The following is a 14,961-nucleotide window of genomic DNA, read 5'->3' as shown; positions in this document are numbered from 1 at the left end:
TAGTTGTTTAATTAATATTTTGTAAGATAGTAACATAGTACATCAAACTAACAACCAATATATGTGTACATACATGTAGCATCAATTAATATTGCCATAAATTATAATATGAATTAACGTGAAATATTAATTGGTAACTCTGATGGTTTATTCAATAAATTACATTGATTAATGCCAACATCTTATTTCACTTCGTTGCATATCGTACCATTAATCTATGCATAAGAAACTGTTTCCTCATGTTTACTAAATAATTATTTTCTTTAATGGTCTATAAATACTAGATTGTATGCATGTATCATAAATAGGAAAAAATACTGGAACAGGTCCCAAATTTCGCTATTTACAATGGCCAATGAATGAATGAGATATGATTAAAATGTCAATATTTGTTTCTCCTACTTAGTATCCGAAATCCAGTACAGGGCGAAGCACTGACGATTAATACAATGAATTTCCAATTATTAGATTGGAAAAATGCTAAAGATGCAATAATATTGTCAAATTTAAACCAATTGCCATTCATTCATTGGCCAGAGTCCATCTATAGCATTTTAAAGAGAAATACCTGTGCCTCAGTTGTGACTGCCATTGAAACGCGGACCCTGCCTCCACCTTCCCCTGAATCATCTTACTGACGACATCTCTAGAGTGCACATCTATAGTACAAATTGTCATGATCTTCTGTCTGTCCTGCTTCGTCAGCTCGCCTATCAGCAATGAGATCAAAGTACTGAGCTGGGACAATTGCTTCTTATAATAATCCTTCAACGCATTGTCGTAACCTTCTTCTAGCCTCGCGAAAGCCATGTTGACTTCTGTCGTCCACCAGATTTGGGAACCACAGAGGGATACTTGAGCCATGAAGTCGAAGAGCCATTGCTCTCGCGGTTTCTCCTCGTAGGAAACTATGGCTTCTCCGAAGTAGTGTCGGATTGTAGATCGCATCATGTCTTGCAGTCTGTTCAGCCATATCTCAACCTTGAAAATAAAGTTGATTATTTAAAAGTTAAGTTCAATTGTTTGCCCGGTATTTCAAGCAGACGTGATTTTTGCTCAAATTCCAAGCTTATTCTTATACGTGGAGTACTATTTTGGTAAATAATTTATAACATAGGTATTACTTACAGCTCCTGTACAATCACAAGAACCATGAAATGGCACCAACTCTCCATCCTTGGCTATCATACCAGAAGCTACTCTATCACTCGGTACATCACTCTCTATAAATTTAAGACGAGCGATAGAGTCAAACAGTTTCGTTAAATGCCTGAAAAATTAATGTATTAACACGTTTGTTGTGATAATAATCTAAACTCCAAGTCACTATCTTATCCTGGCTTTCATTACTTACCTGATTACTAAATCGGCTTGATTGCCATTCGACAATATATCTAACAGATCTGCAGACGATACGAAATAGAATCTAGGAAATGCTAATCTCTTAGTTTCCAGATACTCAGCTAACGCTTTTTCACAAATAATTAGATCTTTCTGTAAAATGTCAAGTTGCTCTACTAATCCCTCTTTATTTGTACCTTTCACAACGTTTGGAGTTTTTGCCATTTCTGAAGATAATATCTGGAAAAAAAGAAATATTATCAAAATTTTCATTTTGATTTCATACATCCTAATACAGACTACATCGAACAACTCATAATTATTCATAAGCATTTTTATAATACTAATTAACTATATTTTACTGACCTCATGACACTAAGAAAAGATACAAATTGAAAGCATCACTCAAAAGACGAAACAATCTTACTTTGAACTCCGCATCAATCCTATCGAATCTTGCCGAGTCATCCGGCAATTGTTTCCTAATATCCTCAGAACTCATGAAGATGCTCTCCAAGTGCGTCCAAGTCCTCTGAACCTCAAACCAGACGGTGATGACTTGATCAGCTATGGACAACTTCTGTTGCCATCCCGACACTTCCTCCAAGAAGTATGCTATGAATTTTGATGTTATTAAGTTTTGTAGTTGGACCTGAAATATGAATTGGTGTCTTCAGATCACAATACAAGAACTTAATACTATGAAATAGAAAAATCTTTGACATTTTCTTTTGATACAGGTGAAGCAATGTTCAATTTCGTAATAAAAAGGTGGTACTCCCATACAAATTTTGATCTGATTTTTTTTACTTGAGAATTGATCTGTATTTTTAAATGAAGTTTTTAATTGTGCACTAAGTACTATTTGAAAATGGCAGGAATATATTCAATAAAATTGTGCATTTCCATCGAAATACCTGATTTTCTTCCAGCGTCTCTATCAGCTCCTCACTGGCCCTCAACAACGTACACTGAGTCCTCGAATGGACTTCCTGTTCAAACTCCATATGGCTCCATGTTGTATGCAAATCCTTCAGTACTTTCTCCATCGACATCTCTTTAACAGCCTTATCTACTATATTCTTCACTTCTTCCTCACATTCGTGCAAGTTAAGAGCCAGTAGATCTGCTAAGGTTGTATTCATGTCCATAACGATTCTTACCTGTTTCATTACAACAATTCATAAAATATTCCAACCACAATATTAAAAAAATAATGAAAAAGACTTGTTACATCTACAGATTTTAATTTGATTTATTTATTTGTTTATGAGTGCGTGTTCAATACTTACTTTTTTTAAGGTAGATGAAACTAAATACATTATGAGGCAGACTCATGCACACCAAGCAGTGTTCATTGATAATAAAATAGGTGCAGATATCAAAAAATACAAAGACGAATAAAAATATAGGTAATTAATAGACAAAACATTCATATACCTACTATACAATGGAAATTATACATATATATACACTACACACACCGCGGCATTGTCATACTTACAGTGAGTTCACGTGGTAATGCTGCTAAGCTCTGTGAATCACAAACATATTTACATTCGCAAAACACATCATCATAGCATTTTGAACATCGAGTTGTATAATACAAAAAAACAGCCAAACACCAAACTGTACAAACGTGTGAACATCTCATTCAAAGCAAATGCATGCCGCCACCAATCTTAAGGAGAAGTAACCATGCCATTCGGAAAAAAACGATCGAACAGAAATAAATTACAATTTGATTCAGTTATGGTAATATCGAATCAAAAAATAAGGAGTAGTTCCAATTCGCACCACTTCACGAACTGGCCGTAGTGTCGAGTTCCGGAATATCGACTCGATTGAAACAGGGCTCGATTCTGTCAGGAGTAAGCCAAGCGGTACTAGTAGTATAGTCGTAGTAAGTATGTTCAAATGGAATGGTTACTCGAAACGATCATGCAAAATGCATAAGTTAAAAATTCAAACCCATCAGCCGATTTGCTATCCTGATTTTGAGAGTGCTAACACAACATTCATGTTATATTTACATTTTATTTATTTTATTTACAATTGTTTATTTATTTGTCCAAATGTTCCAAATTTCACCTTGGTTGTGCTCATGAGTTGGTCCCAATGTCTTTCCCTTATAGCAGGGTTCTGTAGTTCACCGACTGCGCGGAGTGACGTCAGCATGTTTTTAACTGTTGCTTCCAAGTTAATATAAGTGTCCCAGCTGTAAGTCACAACTTGTTTAATATCAACATCGTCAATGACAAAAACCTCTTTTTACAAAACTGGATCATTTTACCTTCTCATTTCCTTGTCTAACAATCTGATCTCTTTTGCAAACTTCTTACATTCAATGTCCATATTTTCTACATCTATCTTCCTCCATGGTGTAGTTTTCCAATCTTCAATGCTCGTTCTTACAATATACACGTAATCCCAAAGTTGCTGAAACCCGAAATAAAGCGTTATAAAAGTGACCATAATTGTTCTGAAAGATTTATTTCTTTACTACTTTGTTTTGTCCGTTTAGTCCGTATTTACTTAAGGTACAACTATACTATAAATAAACTATTTTTTTTTTCAAATCATATAATCTCAGTTCATAAGATTTTTCACCTTCAACATCCTCAATTCTTTTCGACATTGTTTGAGCAGTTTAAACTCTGGTACATTCACTTCAAACAAGGATCCTGACTCCTGGATACCTCTCATCTCTTCTTCTAAGAACAGCAGTTCAAAGTCAACTCGAGACATAACTTCGTAAGGGTCGTCACAATCGTATTTGAAAAACTAAAAGAAAATATGAATAAAAAGCAATATTAACACTTAAATTGAAATTAAATAAAAAAAGAAATCATTATAAAGAACATTTTTGTAAAGAATAATTCACATTACCTCATATCTCTTGAAAACTTCTCGATAGTAAGTGACGTGGCTATCAAATGTGGCTATTTTCTTCCTGATGCCTGACACTTCAGCTGCTTGCAGTGGCGCTACCTGCTGTTTTACTGTGAGTGCCAGTTTCTTTGTGGCTTGCCATTGTTCTGGTAGTTCCTATAAAGAAAGAAATATAGTTCATGCAAGTACTTTGTTTATGACAGGCAAATTGATGTCTAATAAGTTATAAAAAGTAAAAGTATTATTTGCAGAAATATCTTAATAAGCAACTGTTTTTTGTGATTAAGGCTCTTCTAATTTGCGAAAATTGCCGCAGGTACACAATTTACATTACCCAAAAAATAAAGCATGACAAAGTAAACTTTAAGACTTTAACCTGCAGGAGAACATTGACTTCTTCAGGGATATCCATATCATAGAACTTCAACAACTCAATGGTTTCGGTCAGAGGCTGGAACATATCGTCTGTTGTTACTGTCCTATCTTTCACATTCATCAGGTATCCCATGATTCTGACGAGAGCCTCATAGTCACCTTCGGGCACTGGCTGGAGCAAGCCTGAGAAAGTCCATAATTATTTTCAGATTTTACCCCAACTCTACAGTATTGTAACGGACCAGAAAGAAACAAATAGGATATTGCGACAAAGACAAAGAAATTAAATTTACCTTCGTCTGCATCCCGTATAAAATTGCCAAGATCAGTCAGACTACATGTGACGTTGTTCACCAGATGCTCTTTATACATATTTCCCCATTTACGTACAGTGTTTAGAAGAGCCTGACGGAATGGTCTGATATCCACCTATCAAGAAAAATACATTGTAGATAAAACTTTCAACACAACGCAATTTTCTTCCGTTATAATTAACACCGTTTAAGACTTTGATCTATTTTACGATTTGAGTACGCTATAACTGTAAATTAAAAACCTGAAACCAATTGCTGAAAACTTTGTAGGGCTCCATATCTTCAATCTCCATAAACAAATTTTCGTAATGGTCTATTTGTTCTCTGAAACCTTCCATTTTGGGCGGACAAGGCACGGGACCCTCACCCTCAATTCTGTCCTTTTCTTCTACAACTAACTTATCTACTTCATCTGGGGTCAAAATTCTGCCGTACGTAAGGAATATTTCCATTACTGCATCTCTTTCTTCAAGCCACAAATAGGAGTAGTTCTCAAATGTTTTGCAGAATTCGTTTGCATCTTCTATGACCTGAGAATAAGAAACTTCAGTCATCTATTAAGTGCAGCCTCATTCGATTGGACAGGCACTCCATATAATATAGTATTTAAACGTGTTTATTTGTGCTAGTAAAAAAAAGACTCTCATCTTAAGGAAAGCATAGGTAAAAATGAATTAGAAGCAAACTACCTTTTCGATTCCATTTAAAATTTCCTCCTTCATTTCAATAACTTCATCACTGCTAACAATTTCACCTTCATACGTTTGATCTTTCTGTTTATCGATCCTCTCTATCAACGTTGCCATGTTTAAGACATCATCAATAAGACCTTTGATTAACGCTGTAAACCCTTTTTCGTCAGCCGGGTCTAAACTTGGAACAAATACCATATCTGGATCTAAGAGTTCAAGTTGCGCTTCAAATAGTGGTGCCAATTTGTTTTTAGGATTCATATGTTCCGATATGTAACCCAAACTAAAATTAAAATACGAAATTTAGATCATATTCAGTTGTTATAAAGTCGACTTTCATTTAACTGGTTTCACAATACTAAATTGGATAACTCACCTGCAAGCAATAGTTTTGAACAGTGATTCTTCTAGCAGTGCGTCAACAAAAGCGACATAGTTCATCCATATCTGACTGTTCTGATTGTCTTGCATGTTAAATAGCTGCATATTTTCATTTAAAAGCTCATTAATACGTTTTGCTGTTGCTTCTATATCTCCGTAACGTTTGGCCTTCTTTTCTGGTCGATCTTCCAAATTCATTAATGTATCCTACAAACACATAATATAAACAATATAGTTATTTATATTTACATTTAATGAAGAGACTCCAAGTACTTCCTACCTTTTTACCCTCTTTTCTTTCAAACAATGGCTGTAAGGACCAGTCCTTCATGACGTCTTTAATTTCAACCAAATTATCTTGTATTTTTGACATCCTTTCGAATAAGTTTCCAACTAATCTATGTAGTTCTTGCAAATAGTTCCACAGATCTAGAAAAAGCATCAGAGTTTAAATATTATCGTTATCTAACAATGAGTTTCAATTTACATAACAGAGCAAAAACAGTCATTTATATCTTGTTGACACTCACCTGGCGAATTCCAATTCAATTCGTGTTGTGCCATTTCTATCCTCTGATCAATAGCTTTTATTTCCTCTTCAACTAGATCAAATTCTACTTTCTGACTGTTCTTTCTTATCTGATTGTACCAATCAATAGTTATTCCCAAATTGATGCGATACTGTCGATACGTTTCCTGCTTCTCAAAGATCCGGAGACCATCTTTTGGTAAATTGTCTGCGACATCTGCGTTGTTGCGTAGATGATGTACTTCTTTAAGGACGTCTAAGAGCTGCACAAATACCAACAAATTTACTGATTTCCATACTATCATGATATCAATTCATACTCCGTTTGGCAAGCGTACACAAGCAGACGAGATGTTAGAGCAACAATATTCAGATATCCAATACACAGGAAAAACATACAGTAAAAAGTCCAATTAAATAAGTACTAACCATTGGGTGAAAATTCAAAACTAGGTCGGAACCCTGTCGGGCCAGTATCATATTATTTGTAGTGTCCTCAATAATCTTCGAAACATTCAAAGTCCACTCATTGAAATATTTCTTCTTGAACTCGTTGATCCTTTCTATTAATTCCTCATGTCTGATAAAGATTTTCTTTGCCTCATCCGTATTCTTTATCCTAGTTGAAACAAATAAGTGCATCTTAGAATAATTATCGGCTGTTTATTGATAGGCAAGCAACCAAAGCTTTTAGGTAAGGAGTTGATTTACTTCTCATCATTGTATATAAAACTAATAACTGGTTAAAATATTCAAACTACATCATAAAAATCGAGAACATTAAACCTTAACATTGATATTGACAAGTCTATGGATGAATATAAGCCAGATAATCAGCTTTCGCAATTTGCCCCACCCAGATCAACTTACGGGTGCGGCAAATTGCGAAAGCTAGCTATAGGCTTTGAGATCCTCGCAGCTAGCGTGTTCATGAAGAGAAGTCCACCGGCGACGGGCGGCAGGAAGGCATCCACTTCCATCATACCGTATCGCTCCAGACGGTTGCTTTGTTCAATAAATAGTTCCTGAAAGACAATCTCACTTGGACCCAACCTTTCAAATTAACTGGCTACGGTTCTAAGAGCACAAGATTTATGTAAAGTAAAGTTAGGTAAGGTATACTTACTTCGCATGTTACAATTTCAGTTTCAAGCATAACGATGATCTCGACATACTTCGCTGTAAATTCTTTGCTGATTAGAGGTCGATCCAAAACCGAGCCAACAACATCGATGAGCTGAAATTAATCAGCTCATTAGATATAAGAATTAGTACCTGCGCGATCATTTCATTAACTGTATAATTGAGTTTTCGTTGTATAATCTAACATAAACATGCAATCGTATTACCTTGAAGATCGATTCTAATGTCGAGCAATTATCGAATGATTCCACCAGAACGGTCGAAAGTTTTAAGTCCAAGTCGATTATGTTCTCTTGAAAGTCTTTGAAGTCTTCATTGAATGTGTTGTCGTCTGGATCCAGGACATCGTAAGATTTTGAAGCGAAGCCGTGGAAGTAAGCGTCGAATTCAGCTGAGATGTCTCTTATTTGACCACCAAGAACTCTTCCTTTCATTCCACCAATTTCAATTTTCTCCAATTTTTGGAACTCGAGGACAGTTTTGAAGAACCACTGAATGGTGTTGAGTCTATCTAGGAATCTATTTAGTCTCTCAAATACAACGTTTGGGTGAAAGGTCCAAGGGATCACTCGTCTGTCTACGAAGTATTTAGCTAAGTTCTCTTTGAAATATTCGAAGGTGTCTCGAAACTTTTTGAGGATGTTAATTGTAACTTGAATACGTAGTGTCGCTTCATCTATGTCACTGTGGAATAGCGTAGTTGGATCGAGACACTTCTTGGCCTAAAATGCAAAGAAAATACTTGATTTTAAATATCATATATATTTATTAAGATTTTAACTGTTTAACACAGTTAAAATCTTAATAAAAGTGAAAGTTATTACCTACACGCTAAGTTCGAATACTCCTTTTTGCACTAATCATTAAAACAAACTAAATGCCTTCACTACTAACGTTCATGACCGATAGCCGCAAAACTTTATCGTTAAGTTATGTTTTATACTTTTATAGATACCTCGCATGTTTCTAAGTAAGTCGCGAGTTCGTAAATTATGAAATTTATAAACTCCGTGTCTGCCACCGTTGTTTCTATCAGAAATTAATAATTCAACGTTCTCCCAGAAATCGTTGTGGAGTTTGTGGACATTCGTTTTGGAATATCGCGAGTTGGTACCGAATTATTTAACGTTTAATTGCATTTATCATGCCAAATATAGTCAGAGTATGAAAAAATTAAACACAGGAGTTCGAAGTTATTACGCGAAATTGAATTAAATAAGGAACCTTCTAAGTCTTCTAACAGTACAGTATACAGCTAACTAGCTTGCTATTATAGCAACATACGAGTAGTCTAGGCATGTTTACGATTTCAACAGACCAGTCTAGCAGTCCACCTGTCAGAACAAATGACTGGCATCATATTTATCAACATCGCCCGCTTGCGCCTAACGATATGCGATGCAATTTACGTAGACTACTAATTGCTCGTTTAGATTTCCATATTCAGAATTGGGTTTTGCATTTCTAAACATTTTAAACTCATGTTGCGCTACTTAAGCTTGTTAAAACCCCTATTATAAAGTTTAAGTTGAAGTCAATTTGAAGTCTGATTTGTGCATGTTATAAAGTAAGACCTGTAACCCATAATAAGCGAATTGGATGACTGATTTATTAAAGGTTTTTTCTTCTAACATGACGTAAGTTTAGATTCTGGCGGTTTTTATCATATAATCAAACGTAATGGATCTTAACTACGAATGAAATAGAAAATAATAATATCAGTCGAGGCCTATGCAACACGATCGAAAGTTGAAAAAAATATGGCAGATTTCTCTTCATTACCTGATGAATAAGCAAGTTTGATATCTGCCTCAATAGCACAATGAGTTTGGACGAGTTGCAATAGTACTTGGAGTCTCTCCAAATCATGCAGATGACGTGGAACAGAGGTCTGAACAGCGGCTGGCACTCCGTAAAGTCTATCTCTTCTAGACCTTGGAAATGTTTTCCTAGGGTTTGGAGATATAGGTCGATTTCGCGAGCTTCAGCCAATGCTAAAAGGAATATATGTTATTATATCAGCTAAGGTCAATTAATATAATTATAACATATTAAAATACAAATTATTGCAACAACCACACCCTCAAATTAATAAGAAAATTAAGGGGTATATACCCTCTGAACTTTGTCTGGAACAAACCTGAGACGATATTCTTAAATAGTCTGCTGAAACAGGGATAATATGCTGACGTTGTTTTCTCGAGAATAACCGCCATACACCTCACTCTTTCTGTTCGGAGTTGATCGTAAATGTAGTTCAGATTACTCAGGCGTGATTTCCAAAATGCTAGTTCTGTGAAACAAAATATATGTGTTAGATATCTATTGTTTAAATTTAGATTACGGTGTGATAAGGCTTTATCGAAGATCCAAAATGTTCTGCATGTGACGTAAAATTCAGCAAGAACAAAATCACTCACCAATACTTGGAAGTGGATTCTGTCCATTCTCAAAGGCCTGTGCGGAATCCTCCATCATGACATCATTGATCTGCTGCGCCCACTTAATGACCACGCCTTCGATAGCACTCTTCAAGTACAAGTCGACCTCCTTGCCGCGATGAAGGTCCTTCTCAGCCTCGTGGACTAGTTCCACGCCAACTGGCATCGGTAGAACCGTTTGGCCGTTGACTTTGCCTTTTACCTATGACAAAAAAGAAGAAATGACCAAGTCTTATGGATGGCACCAAGTCCGAAACAGTTAATAGCAAGGAAGTCATTCACTCACAGACTTAGTATTTTTACGTATAAATTGTCTTACCTCATACACAGTACTCTTGAGATTATGAATTTGTTTGAGGATATCTTGGGAGACGACAAGTGGCCAACCTTCATGGTTAAGAGGATTTGACAGAAGAGGCACAAAAACCTCGTCGACTAGTGATGCTAGTTCATCTATAAGCCGTGGAGCTAAATCACCTAGAAATTATGAAATGTTTTAAGTAAAATTGCATGAAAAATTTCGGAAAGCCACATTTCAGAGTTTATGAATGGACTTACCAAATATGACCATCTCTGCACAGTTTTCTTTCGGGATGGCATCAGGTTTCTTCTTTACAAAGTAAACGGCTTTGTTCTTCAAGTAACATGGAAATGATATAACAGGAACTAACTGCAGGGCGTTTGTTAAAACCACCACCAGAAGCATTGGGTATGGTTTGTCCACGAAGTCTTTTAGCGTAGATCTGTGTTCTTCTAAACCCAGCACCCTCATCCATTTCTCCGGTTTTAATTTGAGTGACTTGACAGCGTAGGAGCCTATGAAATCGAAACGTGGGTCCTGATTGGATGTGGATGCGCTTGGTTGTTCCATGTTTTAAGGAGTAAGTGATCCTTAGTTAAGTCATTTCGGAGGCTTCCTTCTGTCTCGCCGGCTGGAGTCGCTTTGACAAAGAGCGGCCTGCGAAAGGCAGAGCTAGGCAAATGGCAAGTCACGCAAGTCCCAATGGCATGCCATTATGGAACGATGTCTCCTTTGTAACGAGCATCGGCATCGCTATACTAAAATAGATTAGTGTAGCGTATACAAAAAAAGGACGGATTATGTAATTGCTTTGTAATTGGGGAGGAATAAAGAAAACTTAAATGCCGTCTTTTGAATATCATGTTAAATACCCACCAACGTATACCTAGTCAAGTTGCTTGTATTTTAAACAGATCTTACAATTTTATGCAGTTGGACTAAGCGAAGGCTTTGACTGGTTCAAAAGATAATATTACCTGCGTACCTACTATCTGCCTTAATTTTGGAATATAAATACATACACCTATCTACAGTTCATGCGAGTACAATGATCGTCTCAAGTCAAAAAGGTTTCCTATTAGCCGTCACCTTATTGTCTTTCGCTGTCATTTTCAGGCAACATTCACGCCTTACAACAAGCACCAGTAAACAAGAGATAACATCCAATAGATCAAATATAAACCCAGTGTGTGTAACTACATACTTGAATCAAAATTTCATTATTATTTTATAACGTAAATTACTAATCAGTTTGTTTTTTTTTTCTATCCTTTTTAGTCCTTGTTTCTGCGACCAGTACAGGTAAGTGGGCAGAAGCGCGTACCAGTCGCTGTGCGCGCCGCCCTACGCCGCCCGCCTGCAAGATGACACTCGCGCGACGTCGCCCAAGAATAAGGTCAACTGTCGCTTCTAATGCCTTCGAAGCTGCAAGTTATAGGTGGTAGCGATTCATGAAAACTGTAAGTCTGTTTGATAATACCCTACCCCTTTGAAATATAGATATTTACTGGTGTGTTAATTTTATAATTGCTGAAAACATTCATCATCTTGTTTACCTTTTTCAACTACCTGGGATTAGCAGGCTGATTTTAAAAGATTGCAGATTCGGTATGATTCAATAGATACCATGGAATCAAACCAAATCGAGTAGTGCTGACGGTGATAATGCTCGATGAATTATCAGCGTCGTTAGTTGTCGGTCGAGCATAGTTCCAACTATCCTACGCGAATGGGTGCTAGTGTCAGTTTCCAGACTACCAACTCGATCTGGAAACAGTTCTGTATTCTATTCCTCGAAATTGGCAGGAGGAATAATACCATTTGACAAGTACTTCACCGTACACAGTAATAAATGAATGTTTTGCTCTCGTTAAAATCCTTGGGGGTAATGACGAAGTATTCAAATCAGTTCTATTCAGCTTCTACGACATATTTTTACAGATGATGCACCGCTATCATCTGTATCTTGGCACACCGTGTTGAGAAAGCACTGGGCTAATCGTTACATAACATTAAGTTTACTTCGGCTTCCTGAGTTATAAACTGAAATGACTTTTGCTGCTTACTATTCTTACCGTTCATAAAATTTCACAATATGAAACCGATAATTAACATAAGGATAAATCGATGTTCCGCTTTATTGAACTTGTAAGTACACGATACGTTGTGAAAAAGATGCAATTGATAGGTAAGTAGGATAAGGTAGTAAGGTCTTTAACGGATCTTTTTACGTCATATGTTTCTAAAGAGTTTTACTAATCTTAAACTTTAAAATAAGTATAACTCTCGGATATCTGGTTGCCATGTCACGATTTATACTTAAGATAATTATGTAAGTATTGAACTAGATACTTAATTTACAGAAAAATAAATGAGAAAGTACCTATGAGGACGTCATTGAAATCAGGATAAGGTGTTGAGCAGGACATTCGGGTGAACGTAGAGAGTTATTGACTGTAGCCACAATCATCGGCGACTCCTAAAAGACATTTCTGAATTACTTGAGATCGATGGTATAGCAAATACAAATAGAAGTCATAGAAACCAAAGAAAGATTAGTTCGCTTTGAAATAACATTTAGTTTAAAACATCCCACTGTAATGCCAACTCCTCTGACTCTACAGTGACCAAATGCAACTATGAACTCTTCCTATTCAGTTGTTTAATGTATTGTTGAGTTATATCTTACCTCTGCATACAACCATAGAAAATCCTGCCAATCATTTTTGGCAACAGCAGCATAGCAAATTTTGTCTTGAAATTTGTGAAAATCGCTTATAAAGTGTTTTTTCAAAATAATCTAATTCCTTTGCCTACTATACTTATTTATTCTAACGACTATGTGAACTATTTTAGTAATTAAATACTGTTCTAGTTTAAAATTATACTTACATCTGCTATTCAGTCTACTTGTTACTGTAGTTACACCTAACTTTCAGTCTAGACTACTCTGTAATGTCATCTATATTTAGGGGGAAACTACTTTCTACTAGAATAAATACGAACACAATATTTTATAATACATTTATTGATAATGATAGCGATGGTTGACTCGAACTTGCTACTTGGCAAAAATATTTCCACTAGATGTGAACTATTTCTGTATTTAAATATTAAAATCTCTTTATTATGCTTTATGTGTATAGTAATGAATATGCAACCATCTATGCTACAAAGTAGCTGCCTATTTATCACAAAAATAATAAGAAATACATACATTACTTTGTCATTTATTTATTTTACACTTTCCAATTCTGGCAAATTAATTTACTTAAATACAGTATCTATGCTAAAATAAAATCCATGCAAGTCACAATTTTATAAAATAATAAAATTACATTCACATTCGTAATAAAAGCGTGTGATATCTTGAATTGACTGCGAATAATACACACAATTTTCTAATATGAAATAATAATAAACAACAAATTATTTCGTTTACCTAAAAACTATTTGTTTAAAACAAAAGCACAGCACATGGTCAGCTTAATTTCTAAAAATTAAATTAGGACCTACGAGACACTGCTTTTAAGGTCACTATTTGCCTAAACCTAGGAGCCCTAGTGCACACTCCGAGACACCGATCCCGCCTTGCCGTATCTCATACTTGCTTGCTTGACCGCTAGTCCTCTGCCCGTGGTCTACCAACTACTGGACATAAGCACATCAAGAGTTTCAAAGACACATCCTACTATATTTCAAAATACGTATATTTCATTTTAGATTTTTTAACGTTGACTACACATTGAGCTGTCCTAGTTAGGGCCAGATTTATTTATTATAATGGTAAATATACTTTTACATTCAAGTTAAAAATCGTAAAATGCAAAATAAACGCCATTAAAGTCGCATTCTGTAGTTAAAAATCTAACTAATCATTGATAAATACTACTGAACTTCTGCTAGAACGATAAATGTATAGAAAAAATGGAATGTTTAAGTACGACAGTCTAATAAGCATTCGATAAATGTTAATCGTGAACTCTATGTGTGACAAATATGATGTCAGTCAATGCTTACAAATTATTCGAACCGCCGTCCCATAGCGAGGGAGTCGAGTGACGTCACAACATCAACAATACAACACAGATAACCTGAGCGCTCGGGCTGCACGCCGCCACGGGACGCTCGCGATGGAAACGCGGCCCTCTAAAATTGGCATTAAATTCTCGAGTGCATACTTTTTAAACAGCTGTTTTATAATTTTTGAATAACATTTAATATTAATTACTTACATTTAAATGTAAATATACATATGTTAACAGAGGTATTCGTTGACGTCACATGTTGGAACGCAACACAGCGACATGGGGCGACTCACAACACGTGGATGACTCTTCTGAATGTTGGTGTACTACAATGATCTACGATGTGACGTCACAGAATGTCCCTCGGGGAATGGAGGCAAGTGACGGACTATGAATGAACAGCTGAAGTGGGACTTACAAACATTAGTAAATAACCAGGCGTGTTAATCTATTTTGTGTACTCATTTAGTGTACTTACGAACGATTACTTTACTAAAAGGATGGAATATACATTAGGTGATCTA

At 35.8% G+C, this 14,961-nt stretch overlaps 1 protein-coding gene across 1 annotated transcript in view; it reads right to left on the bottom strand.

The window, feature by feature from the left end:
• The window catches only part of LOC113501854 (dynein beta chain, ciliary), a 32,226-nt gene extending 20,424 nt beyond the window's left edge, over positions 1-11,802 (bottom strand). The window contains exons 1-26 of the mRNA XM_026883148.1: positions 10,667-11,802; positions 10,428-10,585; positions 10,088-10,310; positions 9,808-9,960; positions 9,450-9,661; positions 7,874-8,389; positions 7,651-7,761; positions 7,395-7,549; positions 6,954-7,143; positions 6,526-6,787; positions 6,276-6,424; positions 5,991-6,202; positions 5,612-5,897; positions 5,165-5,452; positions 4,902-5,037; positions 4,610-4,791; positions 4,231-4,389; positions 3,952-4,125; positions 3,635-3,780; positions 3,433-3,559; positions 2,846-2,875; positions 2,259-2,504; positions 1,769-1,993; positions 1,355-1,581; positions 1,129-1,270; positions 569-981 (exon numbers count right to left, since the gene is read on the bottom strand). Coding sequence (XP_026738949.1) covers positions 569-981; positions 1,129-1,270; positions 1,355-1,581; positions 1,769-1,993; positions 2,259-2,504; positions 2,846-2,875; positions 3,433-3,559; positions 3,635-3,780; positions 3,952-4,125; positions 4,231-4,389; positions 4,610-4,791; positions 4,902-5,037; positions 5,165-5,452; positions 5,612-5,897; positions 5,991-6,202; positions 6,276-6,424; positions 6,526-6,787; positions 6,954-7,143; positions 7,395-7,549; positions 7,651-7,761; positions 7,874-8,389; positions 9,450-9,661; positions 9,808-9,960; positions 10,088-10,310; positions 10,428-10,585; positions 10,667-10,979 — 5,435 coding nt within the window. The 5' untranslated portion in view covers positions 10,980-11,802. The remainder of the gene's footprint in view (positions 1-568; positions 982-1,128; positions 1,271-1,354; positions 1,582-1,768; positions 1,994-2,258; positions 2,505-2,845; positions 2,876-3,432; positions 3,560-3,634; positions 3,781-3,951; positions 4,126-4,230; positions 4,390-4,609; positions 4,792-4,901; positions 5,038-5,164; positions 5,453-5,611; positions 5,898-5,990; positions 6,203-6,275; positions 6,425-6,525; positions 6,788-6,953; positions 7,144-7,394; positions 7,550-7,650; positions 7,762-7,873; positions 8,390-9,449; positions 9,662-9,807; positions 9,961-10,087; positions 10,311-10,427; positions 10,586-10,666) is intronic.
• Between the last annotated feature and the right edge of the window lie 3,159 nt (positions 11,803-14,961).

The sequence above is a fragment of the Trichoplusia ni genome, chromosome 16 (genome assembly GCF_003590095.1).
Source record: "Trichoplusia ni isolate ovarian cell line Hi5 chromosome 16, tn1, whole genome shotgun sequence".
NCBI lineage: Eukaryota > Metazoa > Arthropoda > Insecta > Lepidoptera > Noctuidae > Trichoplusia > Trichoplusia ni.
Note: the sequence above shows the minus strand (reverse complement) of the source record. Positions and strands in the feature narration are given on the sequence as shown.